This window comes from Mustelus asterias, chromosome 14, assembly GCF_964213995.1.
Source record: "Mustelus asterias chromosome 14, sMusAst1.hap1.1, whole genome shotgun sequence".
In the NCBI taxonomy this organism is placed as follows: Eukaryota; Metazoa; Chordata; class Chondrichthyes; order Carcharhiniformes; family Triakidae; genus Mustelus; species Mustelus asterias.
In genome coordinates this window covers 94431264-94453732 of record NC_135814.1, presented here as the reverse complement: position 1 = coordinate 94453732, position 22469 = coordinate 94431264, and the positions used below count along the sequence as shown (strand labels likewise).

Sequence of the window (22469 nt, the reverse complement as noted above, 5' to 3'; positions counted from 1 at the left end):
GACTCCCATCTCTCCAACCCAGACATCATCTCTTTAGCCCCTCTCTGAGCAAAGGAGGCTATCTTCAAAAGCAAACTAAGTTACTTGCTTTCCTCACCTGGACACTGCGAGTGGGACCCGCATATGTGCCTGTGAAGGACGATACAACTAGTATTTGTATAGCACCTTTAACGTAGTGCAATGTCCCAAGGCATCTTGGGTGGCATGGTGGCACAGTGGTTAGTACTGCTGCCTCACAGTGCCAGGGACCCGGGTTCAAATCCCAGCTTGGGTGACTGTCTGTCTGGCATCTGCACGTTCTTCCCGTGTCTGCGTGGGTTTCCTCCGGGTGCTCCGGTTTCCTCCCTTAATCCAAAGGTTAGGTGGATGAGCCATGGTAAATGTGCGGGGTTACGGAGATAGGATAGAGGGGGGCCCGGGTAAGAGAGAGTCGGTGCAGACTCGATGGACTGAATAGCCTCCTTCTGCACTGCAGGGATTCTAAGAATTATGGGAGTGTCATCGGACTAAATTTGACACGGAGCCACATAAGGATTGGTGATCAAAAATCTGAGGTTCTACTGGGGCCCGGAGCTTTTCAAAAATCATTTAAATTAATACTTAAAGTATTTACAAAAATGTTTCTGTGGGAATGAAAACGTGAAAAAGTATAAGTAAGGAGAAAGATTCTTAAAGCTCTATTTATGACAGGAGAAGAGGTAATGTTTAGGTTTCAGGGTGATAACCCAGAGCTCAGAGCTCTGCCATCTAAAGACAAGGTCACCAGTGATTGAGTGATGGGGGATACACAAGATGTCAGAATTGAAAGAGTGCAGAGAGGGTGAAAGGGCTGGAGGAGGTTACAGATAGAGGGAGGGGGTGAGACGTTGGAGTGACTTGAAAACAGCAATGAGAATTTTATATTTCTGAGGTATAGCATTGTGGAGTCAGTTGGAAGTCAGCGAGAACAAGGGTGAATGGTGTGAGTTCGGATAAACAAACAGGGCAGCAGAGGTTTGCAGAGGATTGAGGGGGCCAGGTTGGAGGCTGATGAGGAGAGAATTGGAACAGTCAATTCTGGAGGTAACAAAAAGTGTTTGAGCAGCAGATGAGCTGAAGTAGGTGCCCAGTGTTGTTACAGAGGTCTTGGTGATGGAGAGAGTACAGGGAATGTACAATCCTTAGTAATAACTTCTTGCACTATTTCCTGTTGCTAGGTTAGCCCGTCTTACCCTTGAATCTTTTCGTTCAGATGTTTTCGTAGCTTCTAGTTGAGACTGCAAGATCCTGAGCAGTTCAGCCCTGGGTGTCAGTCTTGGAGTTGTTTGATGGTGTTTGGAGTAGCGCTCTGGCTGACTGTTGTTCTGTGTTCCCCTCCCTTCCCTTCCCAGCCTGGTGTAAACCGGGCTGTTAAAGCTCGCCATGTAAAATCAGGGCATGCAAATTCCCTGCACACACGGTAAGATTCCTCAGCCTCCAATCCTTGCGCCGTCCTGAACACGCACGTTACCCGCTTACTGACTACCCCTCTCAGTGCTATGTTGCTGCTGCAGTGGCTGCTGGGCCCTGCCTTGTTGCCCAGTCCTCTCTCCTACCCCCTAAACCCTCCTTCTGTCTGTCTGACCTGAACCTCAACTCAATAGCCTTTTGGGTGGAGCGAGGTCTAAATTTTAGAATCATAGTAACCCTACAGTGCAGAAGGAGGCCATTCAGCCCATCGAGTCTGCACTGACAACAATCCCACCCAGACCCTATCTCCGTAACCCCTCGTATTTACCCTGTTAATCCCCCTGATGCTAATTTAGCAATTTAGCATGGCCAATCCACCTAACCCACACATCTTTGGAGTGTGGGAGAAAACCCGGAGGAAACCCACGCAGACACGGGGAGATCGTGCAAATTCCACACAGACAGTGACCCACGCTGGGAATCAATTCCTATTTCCTTATACAGTGAGTTTTTTATGATTTGGAATGCACTTGCCTGAAAAGTTGGAAGAGGAAGATGCAAGAGCAACTTTCAGAACTTAATACTTAAATTGACAGGGCTATGGGGAAGAGCAGGGGAGTGGGACTGATAGAGCCAGCACAGGTACAATGGATTGAATGGCCTCTTTCTATGCTAGTTGATGAAATGAGTGGAAGCATTCTTTGAGGAAAAGTGTTCCAGAGACTCTCAACCCTTTGAGAGAAAACATTTCTCCTCATCGTTGTCTTAAATGAGAGACCTTCTGATGTTAAACAGGGATCCCTAGTTTTAGATTCTCCTACGTGAGGAAACATCCTCTCCACCCATCCTGTCAATGCCCCTCACGATCTTAAAGATTTCACTCAAGTTGCCTTACTCTTCTAAACTTTAGTGGATACAAATCCTCTCCAACCTCTCCTCATAAGATAACCCGTCTATTCCTGGTATTAGTCCAGCAAACCTTCTCTGAACTGCTTTGAATGCATTTACATCTTATCTTAAATAAGGAGAGTAATACTGTACACAGTACTCCAGATGTGGTCTTACCAATGCACTGTACAACTGAAGCATAACCTCCCTACTTTTGAAAACAAAGGGCAGCACGGTGGCACAGTGGTTAGCACAACTGCTTCACAGCACCAGGGATCCAGGTTCAATTCCAGCCTTGGGTGACTGTGTGGAGTTTGCACGTTCTCCCCGTGTCTGCGTGGGTTTCCTCCGGGTGCTCTGGTTTCCACCCACAGTCCAAAGAAGTGCGGGTTAGGTGGATTGGCCGTGCTAAATGTGCGGGATTTCAAGGATGGAATGGGGGTGGTGGTCTTGGGTGAGATGCTCTTTCGGAGAGTCGGTGCAACTCGATGGGCCGAAGGGTCTCCTTCTGCACTGTAGGGATTCTTTATTTTCTAAAAATTCCCCTCACAATAAATGATAACACTCTCTTAGCTTTCCTGATTACTTCTCTGGCCCGGCAAAGCTCCCATTTGAAAGTTTATACTTTTGTTTCCAAATTTCTCCATGGCCTTGCCCTGAAAGCATTAGCAACCCTCCAACACCTCAGTATCTTTGAATTCTAGCCTCACGCACCCTCTATTTTCTCCTCACTACCAACAGCTGCTGTGCCTACAGCTGCTGCAGAATTCCCTCCCTGGACTGCTCCATCTCTCTCTTCCTTTCAAAAGATCCTTAAAGTATCCATGGCCAAGCTTTTAATCACCTTTTTCTGGGCTTCCCAATGTGATTAAACGCATTGCCAGGGGTTCCATCACAGGTTTTGCCCCTGGCCATTCATCAACCAACATCTCCATCCTTGTGATGTACCCCCTTCCTACACCAATCAGAAAGCAAAAAGACTCATTACGCAGTTGGGACGATGTTTAGCTGGTAGCCAAACACTCTCGTCATCCCCATTTTCAGCTTTTTGTAACTGGATAAGAGAAATCTTCAAAGAAAAATTAAAAAATACATCATTTTTAATGTCCCGGTGATGTTTCCCCAGGGTTGCATACACCACTGTTCTGGAAGATAATCTTCAATTCCTGGAGACGTCAGGCCGCTCCGGAAGGGTTGGGCCTTGTCTTTTTTGGACGTCAACTTATGTGGCCAAGTGACAAATTGTGCTTGACAATATGCTCCTATGAGGAATTTAAGATGTCATTACTATATTACAGGTTGTTTTCTATAGAAAACATATATTGAGGTAAAGTTCAGCCCTACCATCCCAGTCATATTTGGGAGACTAACTACTAGACATCCCTGAGGGGAGGCATCGACCATTTTCAGGCCTGTCCATTTGTTAATGGGATGTGGGCGTCACTGGCAAGGCCAGCATTTGTTGCCCATACCTAATTATCCTGGGATTGAGTGGCTTGCCAAGCCATTTCAGAGGGCAGTTAAGAATCAAACACATTGCTGTGAATCTGGAGTCACATATAGGCCAGACCAGGTAAGGACAGCAGTTTTCCTTCCTTGTAGGACATTAGTGATGATGTGGAGATGCCGGCGTTGGATTGGGGTAAACACAGTAAGAAGTTTAACAACACCAGGTTAAAGTCCAACAGGTTTATTTGGTAGCAAAAGCCACACAAGCTTTCGGAGCCTTAAGCCCCTTCTTCAGGTGAGTGGGAATTCTGTTCACAAACAGGGCATATCTTAAAGTATCTTAAAGTCAAGTATCTTAAAGACTTGATTAGCTGTAAGTATTCGCATTCCAACCATTATTCTGTAAATTGAGTTTGTGTCTTTATATGCCCTGTTTGTGAACAGAATTCCCACTCACCTGAAGAAGGGGCTTAAGGTTCCGAAAGCTTGTGTGGCTTTTGCTACCAAATAAACCTGTTGGACTTTAACCTGGTGTTGTTAAACTTCTTACGGATATTAGTGAACCAGATGGGTTTTTCTGACAATCAACAATGGTTTCATGGTCATCAGCAGATCCTTAATTCCAGATTTTGTTTTTATTGCATTCAAAGTTCACCATTGGCAGGATTCGAAGCCAGATCCCCAAACATTAGCTGAGTTTCTGGATTAATAGTCTAGCGATAATACCACTAGGCCATCGCCTCCCCTTCAAGATTATGGCAGGAAATCAAGGTCCCGGATCAGTCCACCAACTTGACAAAGGTAGGCCGGGCAAGTTCATTCTCAGGTTAGGGGTCATGGACATGCTGCTAACAGTAGCCTCGGTTGCTTTTGTGGCTTCAACAGACAGGGGCCGCACCCAAACCCTATCTGTTAGCAACGGGCAAGTTAGGTTAAAATTGCACTAAAGCCTCACAGAAAGAGAGTGAACAAAGGTACAGAGAGTGGCAAATCAGGGCTTCACCTAGGGCAGGGAGAGCTAGTCTCGTCCAGTGAAGGCCCTTGGAAACATTCTGAGCTCAGGATTGACGTTTGGTTTGGAAAAGAGTCAAAAGGACAAAAATAAAAATTTAAGTGGTAGAGTAGATTAAAACAACCACATTTGGATTTTCCTAAGTATAATCTGGCATGTTCTATGAGGAAATCTGTAAAGGAGATTACACTCAATCAAATAAGCACTTTCCAAACCTGACTCCATTGCAACTCATAGAAAAGACTTACATTTAATAATACCTGATCGCATTAACCTAGTGAAATGAGTTACATTTCGTTCATCAGCACACACAGCGGCCATTTTGTACACAGCAAAAGTCCCACACTCAAGGAGATAAGTGACCAGTTATCACCAATGGATTTTGATAGTGCTTAGGGTGGGAAGGAATGATGAGCAGAAAACCTCTGGAGTCTGCAGAACCGACAATAAATAATTGGGGGCGCCATACACGCCATCCGATTTTCTTTGGCAATGACTTCAATGGGAGTCACCTACCTCACAGGATAAACTCCAGCTGCCTTTGCTTCATCTGTAGAACGGTCCCTCTGACAGAACAAGGCTCCCACATTGGAATGTTGGTCCAGATTTTGCACTGAAATCCTGGGGGAGGGGGAGGGTATTTAAACCCATGATTCTTCAACTCAGAGGGGGAAATGCCTACTGAGCCTCAACGTACAGTGGTAGATCAACATATACAATATTCACATTGCAAACAAAAAACTAATCAATATTAGATCCAGATGGTTTTCTCCCTCCGATTATCCAGTACTTAACAGTTGTACCAGTGAACAGTTGATATCTTTGCAACCTCACTGGGGGGGTAAAAAAAAGACAACTGAATGAATTCTGCGGAATGTCACAATTTATATTTAACAAAATAATATATTTTATAATATATGATTATTTGCCACACTAAGTACAGTTGCGCTAGAATTCCACATTGTAAATTATTTTCATCAGAATATCCTCATTTACAGGTTCAGGCACAACATTAGTGTATCAGACTATAAAATGAACAGTCTTTTCATGTGACAGCTTCCCTCCGTTAATCGTCAAGTGAAGATGAAGCGTACGGCAAAGTGCAGAGAGAGTCACAGCTGAACTAAATTCGGAATTGCTAGAAGGATCACAGTTTGTCTGCAAACAGCCACAAAAATGTGAATGCAAACAGGCAGTGGAGTCGAGGACAGGGGAAAAATCCTTTAGGTGACACAAAGAAGCGATAGCAACAGACGTAAGAACGGCAGAACGAAAATATATCGGTAATCAGCAGTCAAGACGTTAATTTAACTTTCAACCAGAATAGTAGAATGGGACAATCGACAATGTAAAAAAAGTGTTTCACCAAACAGTGTTTGCACCAGGAATCTAGATTTTCTGGTGACTATTGCAATGGGTAGAGCTAGGCAATTTTTTTTTTGGCTGTACAGCACACTGAAGTGCTGCTTTGCTGGCAGTTAGTTCAAAGTGGAACAGTCGTTCTGTGTCGCCCGGGTCACAGGCGTTCACACTCGCGTTTGACGCACGTCGCCTGTCGTTCCGTCTTCCACCAGTCTCCGTTCTGAGAGCAGTAGCAGATGGTGCAGTCATCCACCTTCACTTCCTTCCCTGCTGGGATTATTGTCGAGCCTGCAAAACAGTTGGGACCTAGACGGAGAGGTAAACAGGCATACCGGGGGAGGGCACGGAGAATTAGTCATGGGGCCACTCACTCCACATTTATAAATACTGTAAATCTGAAACACACACAGAAAAAAGGAAAATGCTGGGAGATGTACAAAGGCTCAGTCAACAAGGGAATTTTTGTTAGTAATGGACAAGGACGAGTGTTGTCCTAAGGGTCGGGTGTTAAATTGGGGGAAGGCTAACTTGGGTGTCTTTATATGCCCTGTTTGTGAACAGAATTCCCACTCACCTGAAGAAGGGGCTTAAGGCCGGATTAGGCAGGAATTGGTGGCCGTTGATTGGGAGAGGCTGTTCGGGAGTAAGTCCACATCTGGCATGTGGGAGTCTTTTAAGGGACAGTTGATAAGGCTGCAGGCATGTGCCTGTAAAAAGGAAGGATAGGAAAGGTAGGATTCGAGAGCCATGGATATCAGGGAAATTGAGGATCTGATCAAAAAGAAAAAAGAGGCGTACGTTAGGTCCAGGCAACTGAAAACAGATGGAGCTCTGGAGGAATACAGAGAGAGTAGGAAAGAACTCAAACGGGGAGTTAAAAGGGCAAAAAGAGGTCACGAAATGTTCTTGGCAGGCAGGATTAAGGAGAATCCTAAGGCATTTTATTCATATGTTAAGAACAAAAGAGTTGTCAGGGAAAAAGTCGGACCTCTCAAGGACAAAGGAGGGGGAATTATGCTTAGAACCCAAGGGAATAGGGGAGATCCTAAATGAATACTTTGCATCGGTATTCACAAAGGAGAGGAACTTGTTGACTGGGAGTGTCTCAGAGGGAGGTGTTGACCCGTTAGAGAGAATCTCCATTACAAGGGAGGAAGTGTTAGGTTTTTAAGGTAACATTAAAACTGACAAATCCCCAGGGCCTGATGGCATCTATCCTAGACTACTCAGGGAGACAAGAGATGTAATTGCTGGGCGTCTGACGGAAATCTTTGTCTCTTCATTGGACACAGGTGAGGTCCCTGAGGATTGAAGGATAGCGAATGTGGTACCGTTATTTAAAAAGGGTAGCAGGGATAACCCGGGTAATTATAGGCCAGTGAGCTTGACGTCCGTGGTAGGGAAGTTGTTGGAGAGGATTCTTAGAGACAGGATGTATGCACATTTAGAACGGAACAATCACATTAGTGACAGACAGCATGGTTTTGTAAGAGGGAGGTCGTGCCTTACAAATTTGGTGGAGTTTTTTGAGGAAATGACAAAAACGGTTGACGAAGGAAGGGCCGTGGATGTCGTCTATATGGATTTCAGTAAGGCATTTGACAAAGTCCCTCATGGCAGGTTGGTTAAGAAGGTTAAGGCTCATGGGATACAAGGAGAGGTGGCTAGATGGTTAGAGAACTGGCTTGGCCACAGGAGGCAGAGGGTAGCAGTCGAAGGATCTTTTTCGGGCTGGAGGTCTGTGACCAGTGGTGTTCCGCAGGGCTCTGTACTGGGACCTCTGCTATTTGTGATATATATAAATGATTTGGAAGAAGGTGTAACTGGTGTTATCAGCAAGTTTGCGGATGACACGAAGATGGCTGGACTTGCGGATAGCGATGAACATTGTCGGACAATACAGCAGGATATAGATAGGCTGGAAAATTGGGCGGAGAGGTGGCAGATGGAATTTAATCCAGATAAATGCGAAGTGATGCATTTTGGAAGAACTAATGTAGGGGGGAGTTATACAATAAATGGCAGAGCCATCAGGAGTATAGAAACACAGAGGGACCTAGGTGTGCAAGTCCACAAATCCTTGAAGGTGGCAGCACAGGTGGAGAAGGTGGTGAAGAAGGCATATGGTATGCTTGCCTTTATAGGATGGGGTATAGAGTATAAAAGCTGGAGTCTGATGTTGCAGCTGTATAGAACGCTGGTTAGGCCACATTTGGAGTACTGCGTCCAGTTCTGGTCACCGCAATACCATAAGGACGTGGAGGCTTTAGAGAGAGTGCACAGAAGCTTTACCAGGATGTTGCCTGGTATGGAGGGTCTTAGCTATGAGGAGAGATTGGGTAAACTGGGCTTGTTCTCCCTGGAAAGACAGAGAATGAGGGGAGACCTAATAGAGGTGTACAAAATTATGAAGGGTATAGATAGGGTGAACAGTGGGAAGCTTTTTCCCAGGTCGGAGATGACGATCACGAGGGGTCACGGGCTCAAGGTGAGAGGGGTGAGGTATAACTCAGATACCAGAGGGACGTTTTTTACACAGAGAGTGGTGGGGGCCTGGAATGTGCTGCCAAGTAGGGTGGTGGAGGCAGACACGCTGGCATCGTTTAAGACTTACCTGGATAGTCACATGAGCTGTCTGGGAATGGAGAGATACAAACGAATGGTCTAGTTGGACCAATGAGCGACACAGGCTTGGAGGGCCGAAGAGCCTGTTTCCTGTGCTGTACTGTTCTTTGTTCTTTTATGGACCTGCTGCAGAAAGGCTGGGAAATGCAGCAAGCCATTGCGACGTCCACTAACTTCGGCGGAAAAAATCTGCCAGCAAAAAATTCCACCCTCCGTGAGGGGAGCCCCTTGCGAGCAAGAATGGAGAATTGGTATTCAAACCAAAGCTCCACTCACTGTCAGCGGCACCAGAAAATGCCAGCCGCGATCAAGGATGGAAGATTGTGGCCAACATCTGTCAAACCTCAGGCCAATGATTTGGGGACGCAAGTTTATCTTGAGTTTCAGCAAATGCTTTCAACTGCCTGAAGCACTTTATTAAATTAAGACCCGGGCGGCACGGTGGCATGGAGGTTAACACTGCTGCCTCACAGCACTGGGGACCCGGTTCGATTCCCGACTTGGGTCACTGTCTGTGTGGGGTTTGCACATTCTCCCCGTGTCTGCGTGGGTTTTCTCCGAGTGCTCCAGTTTCCTCCCAAAGTCAAAAGATAGGTTAGGTGGATTGGCCATGTTAAATTGTCCCTTATTGTCAGGGGGACTGACTAGGCTAAATGCATGGGGTTATGGGGATAGGGCCTGGGTGGGATTGTGGTCAGTGGTTGATGGGCTGAATGGCGTCCTTCTGCACTGTAGGGTTCTATCATTACTTTACTGTAGCATTTGTAACTATAAGTATCTTAATTGGGTGGTGTAATAAAAATGCAGACATGGTTTATGTGTGTAAATAGGTCTTTACTCTTTAGCAATTTAATGATACACAGATCAACTAACCGAAAATATATTTAGCATATTTAACGAAACAGTAATTTTGATGGTCTATTCAATGGAAACATTTTTATTCTACACTATTTTATTAGTTCTTCTGAGTCAACCAGACTAGTCAGATAAATACTGTGGCTATAAGGGTAGGTCAGAGGCTAGGATTCCTGCAATAAGTAACTCACCTCCTGACTTCCCAAAGCCTGTTCACAATCTACAAGGCACAAGTCAGACGTGTGATAAGATACTCTAATATAGACAGATATCTAAACATTACGATTTGGAGTGGATTGCGACGGGCTAAGACTTTAGCCTGCACTTTCTTTATATAGATATGCTCAGTGCTATCTTTAAACATATCAAACAGAACAAAGGCCTAAACTGGCTGAATCTATGTCTGTCCATGACCCCAAACTAAGGAAACTACCTGATAGTATTGTGGAAACTCACATATCGTTATCTCTGAAAAGACACTAATGCCCCTCTGTGGGCTGCCCCGATCAAATTGGCCTTACCATCATTGAATCCCCCACTATCAGCATCCTGGGGGTTAACATTGTCCAGAAATTCAACCAGACTAGTCAGATAAATACTGTGGCTATAAGGGTAGGTCAGAGGCTAGGATTCCTGCAATAAGTAACTCACCTCCTGACTTCCCAAAGCCTGTTCACAATCTACAAGGCACAAGTCAGACGTGTAATAGGATACTCTTCCACTTGCTTGGATGAGCACAACTCCAATAACACTCAGGAAGCTCGGCACCATCCAGGACAAAGCAGCCCGCTTGATTGGCACCACATACACAAACATACACTCCCTCCACCACCGACGTTCAATAGCAGCAGTGTCTACCACTTACAAGACGCACTGCAGGAACTCATCAAGATATGGAGATGCCGGCGTTGGACTGGGGTGGGCACACTAAGAAGTCTCACAACACCAGGTTAAAGTCCAACAGGTTTATTTGGTATCACAAACTTTCAGAGCGCTGCTCTTTTATCAGGTGAGCGAAGACCTAGTGTTTAATCTAGTGTTGTGAAACTCCTTACGGAAATCACCAAGGCTCCTTTGACAGCATTTTCCAAACCCACACCCACCACTATCTAGAAGGACAAGGGCAGCAGATACATGGGAACACCAGCACCTGGAGATGCCCCTCCAAGTCACTCACCATCCTGACTTGGAAAGATAACGCCATTTCTGCACTGTCGCTGGGTTAAAACCCTGGAACTCCCTCCCTAACAGCATTGTGGGTGTACCTACACCACATAGGCTGCAGCAGCTCTAGAAGACAGCTCACTACCACCTTCTCAAGGGTAACTATGTAATTAGGAATCCTGGCCTAGCCAGCGACGCCCACAACCTACAAATGAATTAAAGAATTCAAAGAAGTCTATACAAAAGTCATCAACATTTTCAGAGCCCAAGCTGGCCAACGGCAACCTGCTCAAAGAGCCCTGCAACCCTCTTTTCAATTTCTAATGGCTGAGAGATTTAACAATTCCTGGGACTCAGGTCCATGTCCTTTGTCAAAGATAGTGTAGAAAGGTGGAGTCATTTAACATAGGCCTCTTGCTTGTGGAACCAGTGATATTGCCTTGCTGAACTGTAAAGTTTTGGTCTGCCTTTTCATCATCTGACTGGCAGCCTCACAGACAAGGTGTTCTGCTGGGATTGGGTAACTAGCCCCACCTACAGTGCTGCCACAGGAGATTTTGTACCATTGCCTACAGGACTGATTCATCTCTGCATGCCTGCCTCATCCTCTGAAGTCAACACCACTGGAAAAGTGATTAATACAGCATTGGTTTTCAGCCTAATGATCTCCATGAAGGAATATTCATTGGATTTTGACTTTGGACTCTGGAATGAGGTGAAACGTTTAATTTCTCTGTTATCTCTGCACTTTAAATCTTTATTTTCACTATCCCTTTTTTACTGTATGAATGTAAAGGAAGCAACTTTGTGACCCACTTCCCGCATTTTAAGTGTGTGCAAATAAACTAACCTTTTGAGTTCATCCTATTGTGAGTTTGCTGTGGGGTTATTAATAGACAATTGGATTACAGCAAAACTGAAAAGTTGGGAAATACACTACCGCTTATAAAGGGAGAAACAAAATTGGAACATCTTTCTGTTTATGGACGGGTGCTGAGAGGAGAAATGAGTGCCTTTGAAATGATCTCACCTCCTGTCCAAAACAGAGTTCATGTGCAAGGAAGTAGTAACGGGACATTTGGAAAGTTAAAATGAAATCCATCAAGGCCAGCATGGTTTTATGAAGGGTAAATCATGTTTGACTAACTTGCTGGAGTTCTTTGAAGATGTAACAAGCAAAGTGGATAATGGGGGTCCTGTCGGTGTAGAGTATCTAGACTTCCAGAAGGCATTTGATAAGGTGCCACACAAAAGGTTAATACACAAGGTAAGATCTCGCAGGATTGCGGGTAATATTTTAGCTTGGATAGAGAATTATCTAACGAACAGAAAGCAGAGAGTGGGAATAAATGGTTGGCAAGATGTAACTAGTGGTGTGCCACATGGTTCAGTCCGCAAGCCCCAACTATTTACAACCTACATTAATGACTTGCATGCAGGAATAAAGGTACTATAGCTAACTTTGCAGATGACACTAAAATAGGTGGGAAAGCAAGTTGCAATGAGGAAGTAAGAAATTTACAAATGGATGTGGATGGGTTAGGTGAGTGGCCAAAATTTGGCAGATAGAATTTAACGTGGATAAGTCTGAGGTTATCTATTTTGGCTGGAGGAATAAAAAGGCAAGTTATTATCTAAATGGAGAGAAACTTCAAAATGCTTCAGTGCAGAGGGATCTGGATGTCCTCGTGCATGAATCACAGAAAGTTAGCATGCAGGTGCAGCATGTAATAGGGAAGGCAAATGGAATTTTGGTATTCATTGCTAATGGAACAGAGTATAAAAGTAGTGAAGTGTCACTGCAATTGTAAAGGGCATTAGTGAGACCACATCTGGAATAGTGCACCCAGTTTTAGCCCCCTTGTTTGCGGAAGGATGTAGTTGCATTAGAGGTGATTCAGAGGAGGTTCACTAGATTGATTCCAGGGATGAGGGGTTTGTCTTATGAAGAGAGATTGAACAGTTGAGGCCTATACTCTCTGGAATTTAGAAGAATGCGAGGAGATCTAATTGAAGTATAAAAACGCTAAAGGGAATTGACAGAATAGACGTGGAGCAATGATTCCCCTTGTTGGACATTCTAGAACAAGAGGCCATAATTTTAGACTAAGGAGTGGCAGATTTAAAACAGAAATGAGGAAGACTGTGAATCTGTGGAATCCTCTACCCCAGAGTGCAGTGGACGCTGGAACACTAAATACATTTAAGGTGGCGATAGATAGGTTTTGATTAGAGGTGGAATGAAGGGTTATGGGGGGTGGGCAGGAAGGGAGAGATGAGGCTGAGATGAGTTGTAAAAGTGGATAATCCCCAGCCCAGATGAGATGTAAAGTTTATTTATTAGTGTCACCAGTAGGTTTAATTAACACTGCAATGAAGTTACTGTGAAAATCCCCCGGTCGCCACACTCCGGCGCCTGTTCAGGTAAACTGAGGGAGAATTATAGCATGGCCAATGAACCTAACCAGTCTGCTGTGGGAGGCAAGGGAGAAGATTGCAGAGGCTCTGAAAATAATTTTCAAATATTCTCTGACCACAGGGGAGGTGCGAGAGGACTGCAGGACAGCTAATGTGGTACCATTATTCTGGAAGGGAAATAGGGAAAAACCTGGAAATTACAGGCCAGTGAGTCTAACTACAGTGATAGGGAAACTATTGGAAAAAATTCTGAGTGGCAGAATTAATCTCCACTTGGGGAGGCAAAGATTAATCAAGGATAGTCAGCATAGCTTTGTCAAATAGAGATCATGTCTTACAAATCTGATTGAAGTTTTTGAGGAGGTGACCTGGTGTGTAGATGAGGGCGGTGCAGTTGATGTAGTCTACATGGACTTCAGTAAGGCTTTTGACAAGGTCCCAATGGAGGCTGATGAAGAAGTAAGAGCCCATGGGATCCAGGGCAATTTGGCAAATTGGATCCAAAATTGGCTTCATGGTAGGAGGCAGTGTGTGATGGTTGAAGGTTGCTTTTGTGATTAGAAGCTTGTGTCCAGTGGTGTTCCGCAGGGATTGGTGCTGGGTCCCTTATTATTTGTAGTGTACATTAATGATCTGGACGTGAATGTAGGAGGAATGAGCAGTAAGTTCGCAGATGACACAAAAATTAGTGATGGGGTGAATAGTGAGGAGCAAAGCCTTAGATTACAGGACAATATTGACAAGCTGGTTAGATGGGCAGAACAGTGGCAAATGAAATTTAACACTGAGAAGTGTGAAGTAATACATTTTGGGAGGACTAACAAGGGAATATACAATGAATGATCAAACCCTAAGAAGTACAGAGGATCAGAGGGATCTTGATGTGCATGTCCATCGATCTCTGAAGATAGCAGGACAGGTAGATAAGGTGGTGATGAAGGCATGTGGGATACTTGCCTTTATTAACTGAGGTTAAGAGCTCTATGAAACACTGGTTAGGCCACGGCTAGAGTGTTCTGCAGTTCTGGTTGCCACACTATAAAGAGGAAGTGATTGCACTGGAGAGAGTGCAGAGGAGATACACCAGAATGTTGCCTGGGCTGGAGCGTTTCAGCTATCAAGAGAGACTGGATAGACTGGGGTTGTTTTCCTTGGCGCAGAGAAGGCCAAGGGGGGACTTGATCGAGGTGCGCAAAATAATAAGGGGCATAAAAAGGGTGGATAGGAAGAAACTTTTCCCCTTAGCAGAGGGGTCAATAACCAGGGGGCACAGATTTAAGGGGTAGGAGGTTTATAGATGAGAGGAAAACGTTTTCCCCCAGAGGGTGATAGGAATCTGGAACTCACTGCCTGAAAGGGTGATAGAGGAGGAAAACCTCACAACATTTAAGAAGTATTTAGATGAGCATTTGAAATGCCATAGCATACAAGGCTACAGACCAAGTGCTGGAAAATGGGATTACAATAGATAGGTGCTTGATGGCTGGTGCAGACACGATGGGCCGAAAGGCCTCATTCCGTGTTGGAAAACTCAATGGGGGGATTCTTTGGGCCCGATCGTGAATTGCAATGATTTGGAGAATTGGGCGTCAGTGTGAAATCGTGTTTTAAGCACGATGCCCTCATCCCTGGCCGAGAATCCAATCGCGTACAGCGGGCGGGAATCCAATAGCCTATTTACCATGTCATTGGCATGCTTGGAGGCCGATTCAATGGCCTCCCGCTCTGCAGCTGCCCCTCCAACTGGATTGGTACCGGCGGGATTCATTCCAGCTCTTCACAGTCGTGGACCTGGTGCATTGGATCCCAAAGGTCTGGGGGCACCACCAGCCTCTCAGCAAAGAGGGTATCCCCCTCCCCCTCACCACACCATGCAGGCAGAGGGTGACACCGCCCACATAGCCCCCCCTCAAACCCCCACTCAGGCCCCCTACACCTTTTAACCCGCGTGATACTTTCACCCTCAGATCCCACATAGCCCCTGCCCCCTCCTCCTCAGATTCTCAAGCAGCTCTCACTTGCTCCTTTTGAAAGCAGAAACCACAAACTGTCAGTCAGGCTTAGCTTGTGGTTAGGATCAATGAAACCACTTCAGATGCATTCACAGCTGAGGCTGTCACTAAATGCTTTTTGAAAATGGCCGCTCTAAGCCTTCTTCTTCACTATGGCCTGAAGGGACCCTGAGGGGAGAGGGGAGCTTGAGTGAGGGTCTGAGTGTGATGGGGGTTCGGGTTGGGTCATTCCCAGGTGTGTGGTGGGGGGGGGTTACCATTCTTTGTGGGCGGGAGGGAATGTTGCCTCTCTTTGGTGAGGGCTGGGGGGGGGAGGGGGTGGGGGGGGAGAGGGGGAGCATTTTTTGAGAGGGGGGGGCGGGTAAACGATTACGAAGATTGGGATGTCATTTATCAATGGAGGCCCGGTTTTGGAACAGCAGGGCTGGCTGGATGTATCTACCATCCTTTCAGGCTGTGTCCCAGATCATAACAGCTCTCTGTGTGAAAAAAATCTCCTCATCTCTCCCTTGGCTTTTTTATGCCAAGTATCTTAAATACCAAACAGAACACTGGTTCTGATTCTGAACCCTGGTGGACCCCGCCACATGGCTCTCCCACCCTGATAAACAATCATTGCCTAGTTCTCTCCGTCTCTCAGCCTGTGTCATATCCATATTGCCATCACCCAATAAAAATAATGGTCTTTAAAAATGAATGGCCTTCAAATATAAAATAGACGAAATGCTCCATATTTCACTGTGAATTTGAGGAGGGGGACCTGGGTCTGTTCCGTGATCAGGTAAAATCATCGACTGCAATTTCTTCATCATTAACAGATCTACTCAGTAGCCGGAATTTTATTGTTCCGCCCACCGCGGGAATCGGAGGGGATGAGGGGCAGAAGATGGAAAGGTCCGTTGACCTCGGGCGGGAATTTACAGTTTCGGGGTGAGCGAGGCTGTAATATCCTGCCCAGTATGTTCATATCCATGGTCTGATTAAGTGTTCCATTTCCTACTCATCAAGTCATAGAATCCCACAGTGCAGAAGGAGGCCATTTGGCCCATCGAATCTGCACCGACCACAATCTCACCCTGGCCCTATTCCCATAACCCCTGACACTAAGGGGCAATTTAGCATGGCCAATCCACCTAACCCGCACATCTTTGGAGTGTGGGAGGAAACCGGAGCACCCGGAGGAAACCCACACAGACGCAGGGAGAATGTGCAAATTCCACACAGTGACCCAAGCCAGGAATTGAACCCGGATCCCTGGCGCTGTGAGGCAGTAGTGCTAACCACTGTGCCACCGTGCCGCCCATCTATCTAATGTTTAGAGCACATTAATTCAGTGAGCCAACTACAGAAATAAGGGGACTGTTATAAGTCACCTGGCTTTAGAATTGCGTTGCAAAAGGAAAGTGTTTTGGAGCTTCCGAAAATAAAGGGCTATGAACACAAGGTCGTCACTAATAAATGCAATAAGAAATTCAGAAGAAACCTTTAAAACTGTTTACAATTTATATAAATGATCTGGATGGAGGGATGGTTACCAAATTTGCTGATGACACAAAGGTCGGAGAGATAATTGTGAAGTGAGTCAAGTAGGCTGTAAAGCGATATAGATAGGTTAAGTGAGTGTGCAAAGATCTGGCAAATGGAGTATAATGTGGCAAATATAAAATTGGCCAATTTGGCAGGAAGAATAAAAAGTATTTCATCAAAATGGTGAGAGATTGCAGAGCAGAAGATGTCCTAGTGCATGAGTTACAAAAGGCAAGTATGCAGATACAGCAAGTGGTTGGGAAAGCTTACAGAATGTTATTGGGCTAGATTCTCTGACCTCGCTCGCAGCTGGGTTTCTCCAGTCCCACTGCAGTGAAAGGGATTTAGCTGCATGCCAGCTTCTCACCGGCAGCAGCGGCAGGGTGTGAACGGATAGAGAATTCCAGCCATCATTTGTTGTGAGGGAAATTGATTACAAAAGTAGGGAGGTTATGCTTCAGTTATACACAGCACCAGTGAGACCATATCTCAATACAGTACTGGTCACCTTATTTCAGGAAGGATATAAATACATTGGAAGCAGATCAGAGGAGGTTTACCAGACTAATACCTGGAATGGGTGGATTGTTTTATGAGGAAAGGTTGGACAGGCTTGGCTTGTATCCGCTGGAGTTTAGAAGAGTAAAATGTGACTTGATTGAAACAAAAGATCCTTGACAGGTTGGATGTGGAGAAGATGCTTCCACTTGTAGGAGAATCTAGAACTAGGGGTCACTGTTTAAAATAAGGGGTTGTCCATTTAAAAAGGAGATGGGGTGAAATTTTTTCTCTCAGAGAATTGCGAGCCTTTGGAACTCTGTTCTTGAAAAGGCAGTGGAAGCAGACTCTCTGAATATTTTTAAGGCAGAGGTGGATAGATTCTTGGTAAGCAAGGCGATGATAGGTTATTGGGTGCAGGCAGAATGTAGATTTGAGGTTACTATCTAGCCATGACCTTATTAAATGGCGGAGCAGGCTCAAGGAGCTGAATGGCCTCCTCCTGCTCCTTGTTCATGCGTACCTGGAGAGTGAACAGAATGTGGAACTTGCTACCACTGGGACTAGCTGCTGTAATAATCTTTGACGTTTTTCAGGAGAAGCTGGATACTCACACGTGGGAGAAAGGAACCGAAGGAGTGATATGCTGTTAGAGTAAAATGAATTAGGTCAGGTGGAGGCTTGTGTGGAGCTAAAACACCGGCAGTGGAGAGCAGTTGGGCTGAGTGACTGTACACTCTGTGTAATTCTTTCCAATCAGCCCTGAATAAAGTCACAACTGCGAAGCTTCCTGTGTGAGTGCAGGTGGAACATAGTCTCTCCTTGTACACGATAGACAGAAACATCCACAGCAAATTCAAACACTGCATATTACAATATTACAATACATATACAAGAAATAAGAGTCACTAGAAAGAGATTGCAAGGCAGTAATCTAATCTCAAAGTTCAGCAGGCACCATATTTCTAAGCTGCTCTCGTTTTACAATGTCACCTGAAGCTGGTGATTAGATTAGTTTTTTGTAATTGCTGTCATGTATCCAGTCCTTCCTGTTCAAATGTGCCACATGCTCTTTCTAATGCTATCACTAACACTCTGTAAACATATGACCGTTGTAAATATTAAATGGTCCCACTAGTGATGGGAAGGTTCATCATTCTTCTGTGGCTATGGAAGACGGATAATCTAAATACTAAGGCAAGTGAAGACATCTTTTCCAACGTAGCCAGGATTCTGCTATCTCTGGTGGGAAACAGCATTTAGTCTTTGAGTTACACAGCTCTGGATGGAGCATTGAATGAGTTGTGCAGTAATACAGCTTGCTGCCAACTCTTTGCCAGCAATGCGTCATTGCAAATATTTGAATTATTCACTTGGAGTTTCAGTTCAGTGATATAGATTGTGAAGGCCATAAAATTACTGATCACCTCCAAAAAGTGTCAATTAGAAGATAACTGCATAATGGATAATGATTCAGATCATTTGTTACGCTGCGTTTTTCTGCACCTCACAACAGGACTTACTCCTTTACTTTTCCCTTCTGACAATACATTGGCTGTATCAAATATGGGAATTTAGCATCCAGTAGCACAGCTCCATCAACACTGAAGAAGATCAACATCATCCAGGACGAAGTAGCCTACTTGGTTGACATCTCATCCAACCACCTTAAACATTCACTCCCTCCACCACTGACACACAGTGGTAGCAGTCTGTACCATCCACACAAGATGCACTGCAGAAGCTCACCAAAGCTCCTTAGACAGCACTTTCCAAACTCATATCCTGATCAAAATCCTGGAATTCACTCTAAAACAGCACTGTGGGTGTACCTACAGTGGTAGCCTATGGTGGCAGCAGTTCAAGAAAACAGCTCTCTACCGCCTTCTCAAGGATAATTAGGGATGGACAATGAATGCTGGCCTAGCCAGCGATGCCCACATCCCATAAATGATTTTTTAAAAAAATCCTCTATCATCTAGAAGGACAAGGGCAACAGATACACGGGAACACCATCACCTGCAAGTTCCCCTGCAAACCACTCACTATCCTGACTTAGAAACATAGAAACATAGAAAAACTACAGTACAATACAGGCCCTTCAGCCCACAAAGTTGTGCCGAACATGTCCCTACCTTAGCGATTACTAGGCTTACCTATAACCCTCTATCTTACTAAGTTCCATGTACTTATCTAAAAATCTCTTAAAAGACCCTATCGAATCCGCCTCCACCACCGTTGCTGGCAGCCCATTCCACGCACCCACCACCCTCTGAGTGAAAAACGTACCCCTGACATCTCCTCTGTACCTACTCCCCAGCACCTTAAACCTGTGTCCTCTTGTGGCAACCATTTCAGCCCTGGGAAAAAGCCTCTGACTATCCACTCGATCAATACCTCTCAACATCTTATAGACCTCTATCAGGTCACCCCTCATCCTTCGTCTCTCCAAGGAGAAAAGGCCGAGCTCACTCAACCTATCCTCATAAGGCATGCTCCCCAACCCAGGCAACATCCTTGTAAATCTCCTCTGCACCCTTTCTATGGCTTCCACATCCTTCCTGTAATGAGACGACCAGAACTGAGCTCAGTACTCCAAGTGTGGTCTGACCAGGGTCTTATATAGCTGCAACATTATCTCACAACTCCTAAATTCAATTCCTCGATTGATGAAGGCCAGTACACCATACGCCTTCTTAACCACAGCCTCAACCTGCACAGCTGCTTTGAGCGTCCTATGAACTCGGACCCCAAGATCCTTCTGATCTTCCACTCTGCCAAGAGTCCTACCATTAATATTATATTCCGCCATCCTATTTGACCTGCCAAAATGAACCACCTCACACTTATCTGGGTTGAACTCCATCTGCCACTTCTCCGCCCAGTCTTGCATCCTATCAATGTCTCGCTGCAACTTCTGACATCCCTTCACACTATCCACAACACCTCCAACCTTTGTGTCATCAGCAAACTTACCAACCCATCCCTCCACTTCCTCATCCAGGTCTTTTCTAAAAATCACAAAGAGTAAGGGTCCCAGAACAGATCCCTGGGGCACTCCACTGGTGACCGACCTCCATGCAGAATATGACCCATCTATAACCACTCTTTGCCTTCTGTGGGCAAGCCAGTTCTGGATCCACAAAGCAATGTCCCCTTGGATCCCATGCCCCCTCACTTTCTCAATAAGCCTTGCATGGGGCACGTTATCAAATGCCTTGCTGAAGTCCATATATACTACATCTACTGCTCTTCCTTCATCAATGTGTTTAGTCACATCCTCAAAAAATTCAATCAGGCTCGTAAGGCATGATCTGCCTTTGACAAAGCCATGCTGACTATTCTTAATCATATTATACCTCTCCAAATGTTCATAAATCCTGCCTCTCAGGATCTTCTCCATCAACTTACCAACCACTGAGGTTAGACTCACTGGTCTATAATTTCCAGGGCTATCTCTACTCCCTTTCTTGAATAAAGGAACAACATCCGCAATCCTCCGGAACCTCTTCCGTCTCCATTGATGATGCAAAGATCATCGCCAGAGGCTCAGCAATCTCCTCCCTTGCCTCCCACAGTCGCCTGGGGTACATCTCATCCGGTCCCGGCGACTTATCTAACTTGATGCTTTTCAAAAGCTCCAACACATCCTCTTTCTTAATATCTACATGCTCAAGCTTTTCAGTCCACTGCAAGTCTGCACGACAACCACCAAGATCCTTTTCCATAGTGAATGCTGAAGTAAAGTATTCATTAAGTACCTCGGCTATGTCTTCCGGTTCCATACAAACTTTCCCACCGTCACACTTGATAGGTCCTATTCTTTCACGTCTTATCCTCTTGCTCTTCACATACTTGTAGAATGCCTTGGGGTTTTTCTTAATCCTGCCTGCCAAGGCCTTCTCATGACCCCTTCTGGCTCTCCTAATTTCCTTCTAAAGATCCTTCCTATTAGCCGTATACTCTTCAAGATCTCTAACATTACCTAGCTCCCTGAACCTTTTGTAAGCTTTTCTTTTCTTCTTGACTAGATTCATTACAACCTTTGTACACCACGGTTCCTGGAACCTACCATAACTTCCCTGTCTCATTGGAACATTGCTATGCAGAACTCCAGACAAATATTCCCTGAAAATTTGCCACATTTCTTCTGTACATTTCCCTGAGAAAATCTCTTTCCAATTTAAGCCTCCAATTTCCTGCCTGATAGCCTCATAATTCCCCTTACTCCAATTAAACACTTTTCTAACTTGTCTGATCCTATCTCTCTCCAATGCTATTGTAAAGGAGATAGAATTATGATCACTACCTCCAAAATGCTCTCCCACTGAGAGATCTGACACCTGACCAGGTTCATTTCCCAATACCAAATCAAGTACAGCCTCTCCTCTTGTAGGCTTATCTACATACTGTGTCAAGAAACCCTCCTGAACACACCTAACAAACTCCTCCCCATCTACACCCCTTACTCTAGGGAGATTCCAATCAATATTTGGGAAATTAAAATCTCCCATCACGACAACTCTGTTATTATTACACCTTTCCAGGATCTGTTTCCCTATCTGCTCCTCAACATCCCTGTTACTATTGGGCAGCCTACAGAAAACACCCAATAAAGTTATTGACCCCTTCCTGTTCCTAACCTCCACCCACAGAGACTCCGGAGACAATCCCTCCATGGTGTCCATCTTTTCTGCAGCCGTGACACTATCTCTGATCAACAGTGCCACTCCCCACCTCTTTTGCCTCCCTCCCTGTCCCTTCTGAAACATCTGAAACCCGGCACTTGAAGTAACCAGTCTTCTCCTTGAGTCATCCAAGTCTCTGTAATGGCCACCACATCATATTTCCAAGTAGTGATCCACGCTCTAAGCTCAACCACTTTGTTCACAACACTTCTTGCGTTAAAATAGACACATCTCAAACCTTCGGTCTGATCGCTCCCTTTCTCTCACCTGCCTATCCTCCCTCTCACACTGTCGACAAGCTTTCTCTATTTGTGAGCGAACCTCCTCTCTCCCAGTCACTTCAATTTGATTCCCACCCCCCAACCATTCTAGTTTAAACTCTCCCCAGTAGCAAACCTCCCCGCCAGGATATTGGTCCCCCTGGGATTCAAGAGCAACCCATCCTTATTGTACAGGTCACACCCGCCCCAAAAGAGGTCCCAATGATCCAGAAACTTGAATCCCTGCCCCCTGCTCCAATCCCTCAGCCACGCATTTATCCTC

General features: G+C 45.3%; 1 protein-coding gene across 1 annotated transcript in view; it reads right to left on the bottom strand.

Moving 5' to 3' along the window:
* Positions 1-6293: 6293 nt before the first annotated feature.
* Positions 6294-22469, bottom strand: part of vwc2l (von Willebrand factor C domain containing 2 like) — a 36505-nt gene continuing 20329 nt past the window's right edge. Inside the window, exon 4 of the mRNA XM_078227731.1 lies at positions 6294-6445. Within this exon, the coding sequence (XP_078083857.1) occupies positions 6294-6445 (152 nt within the window). The remainder of the gene's footprint in view (positions 6446-22469) is intronic.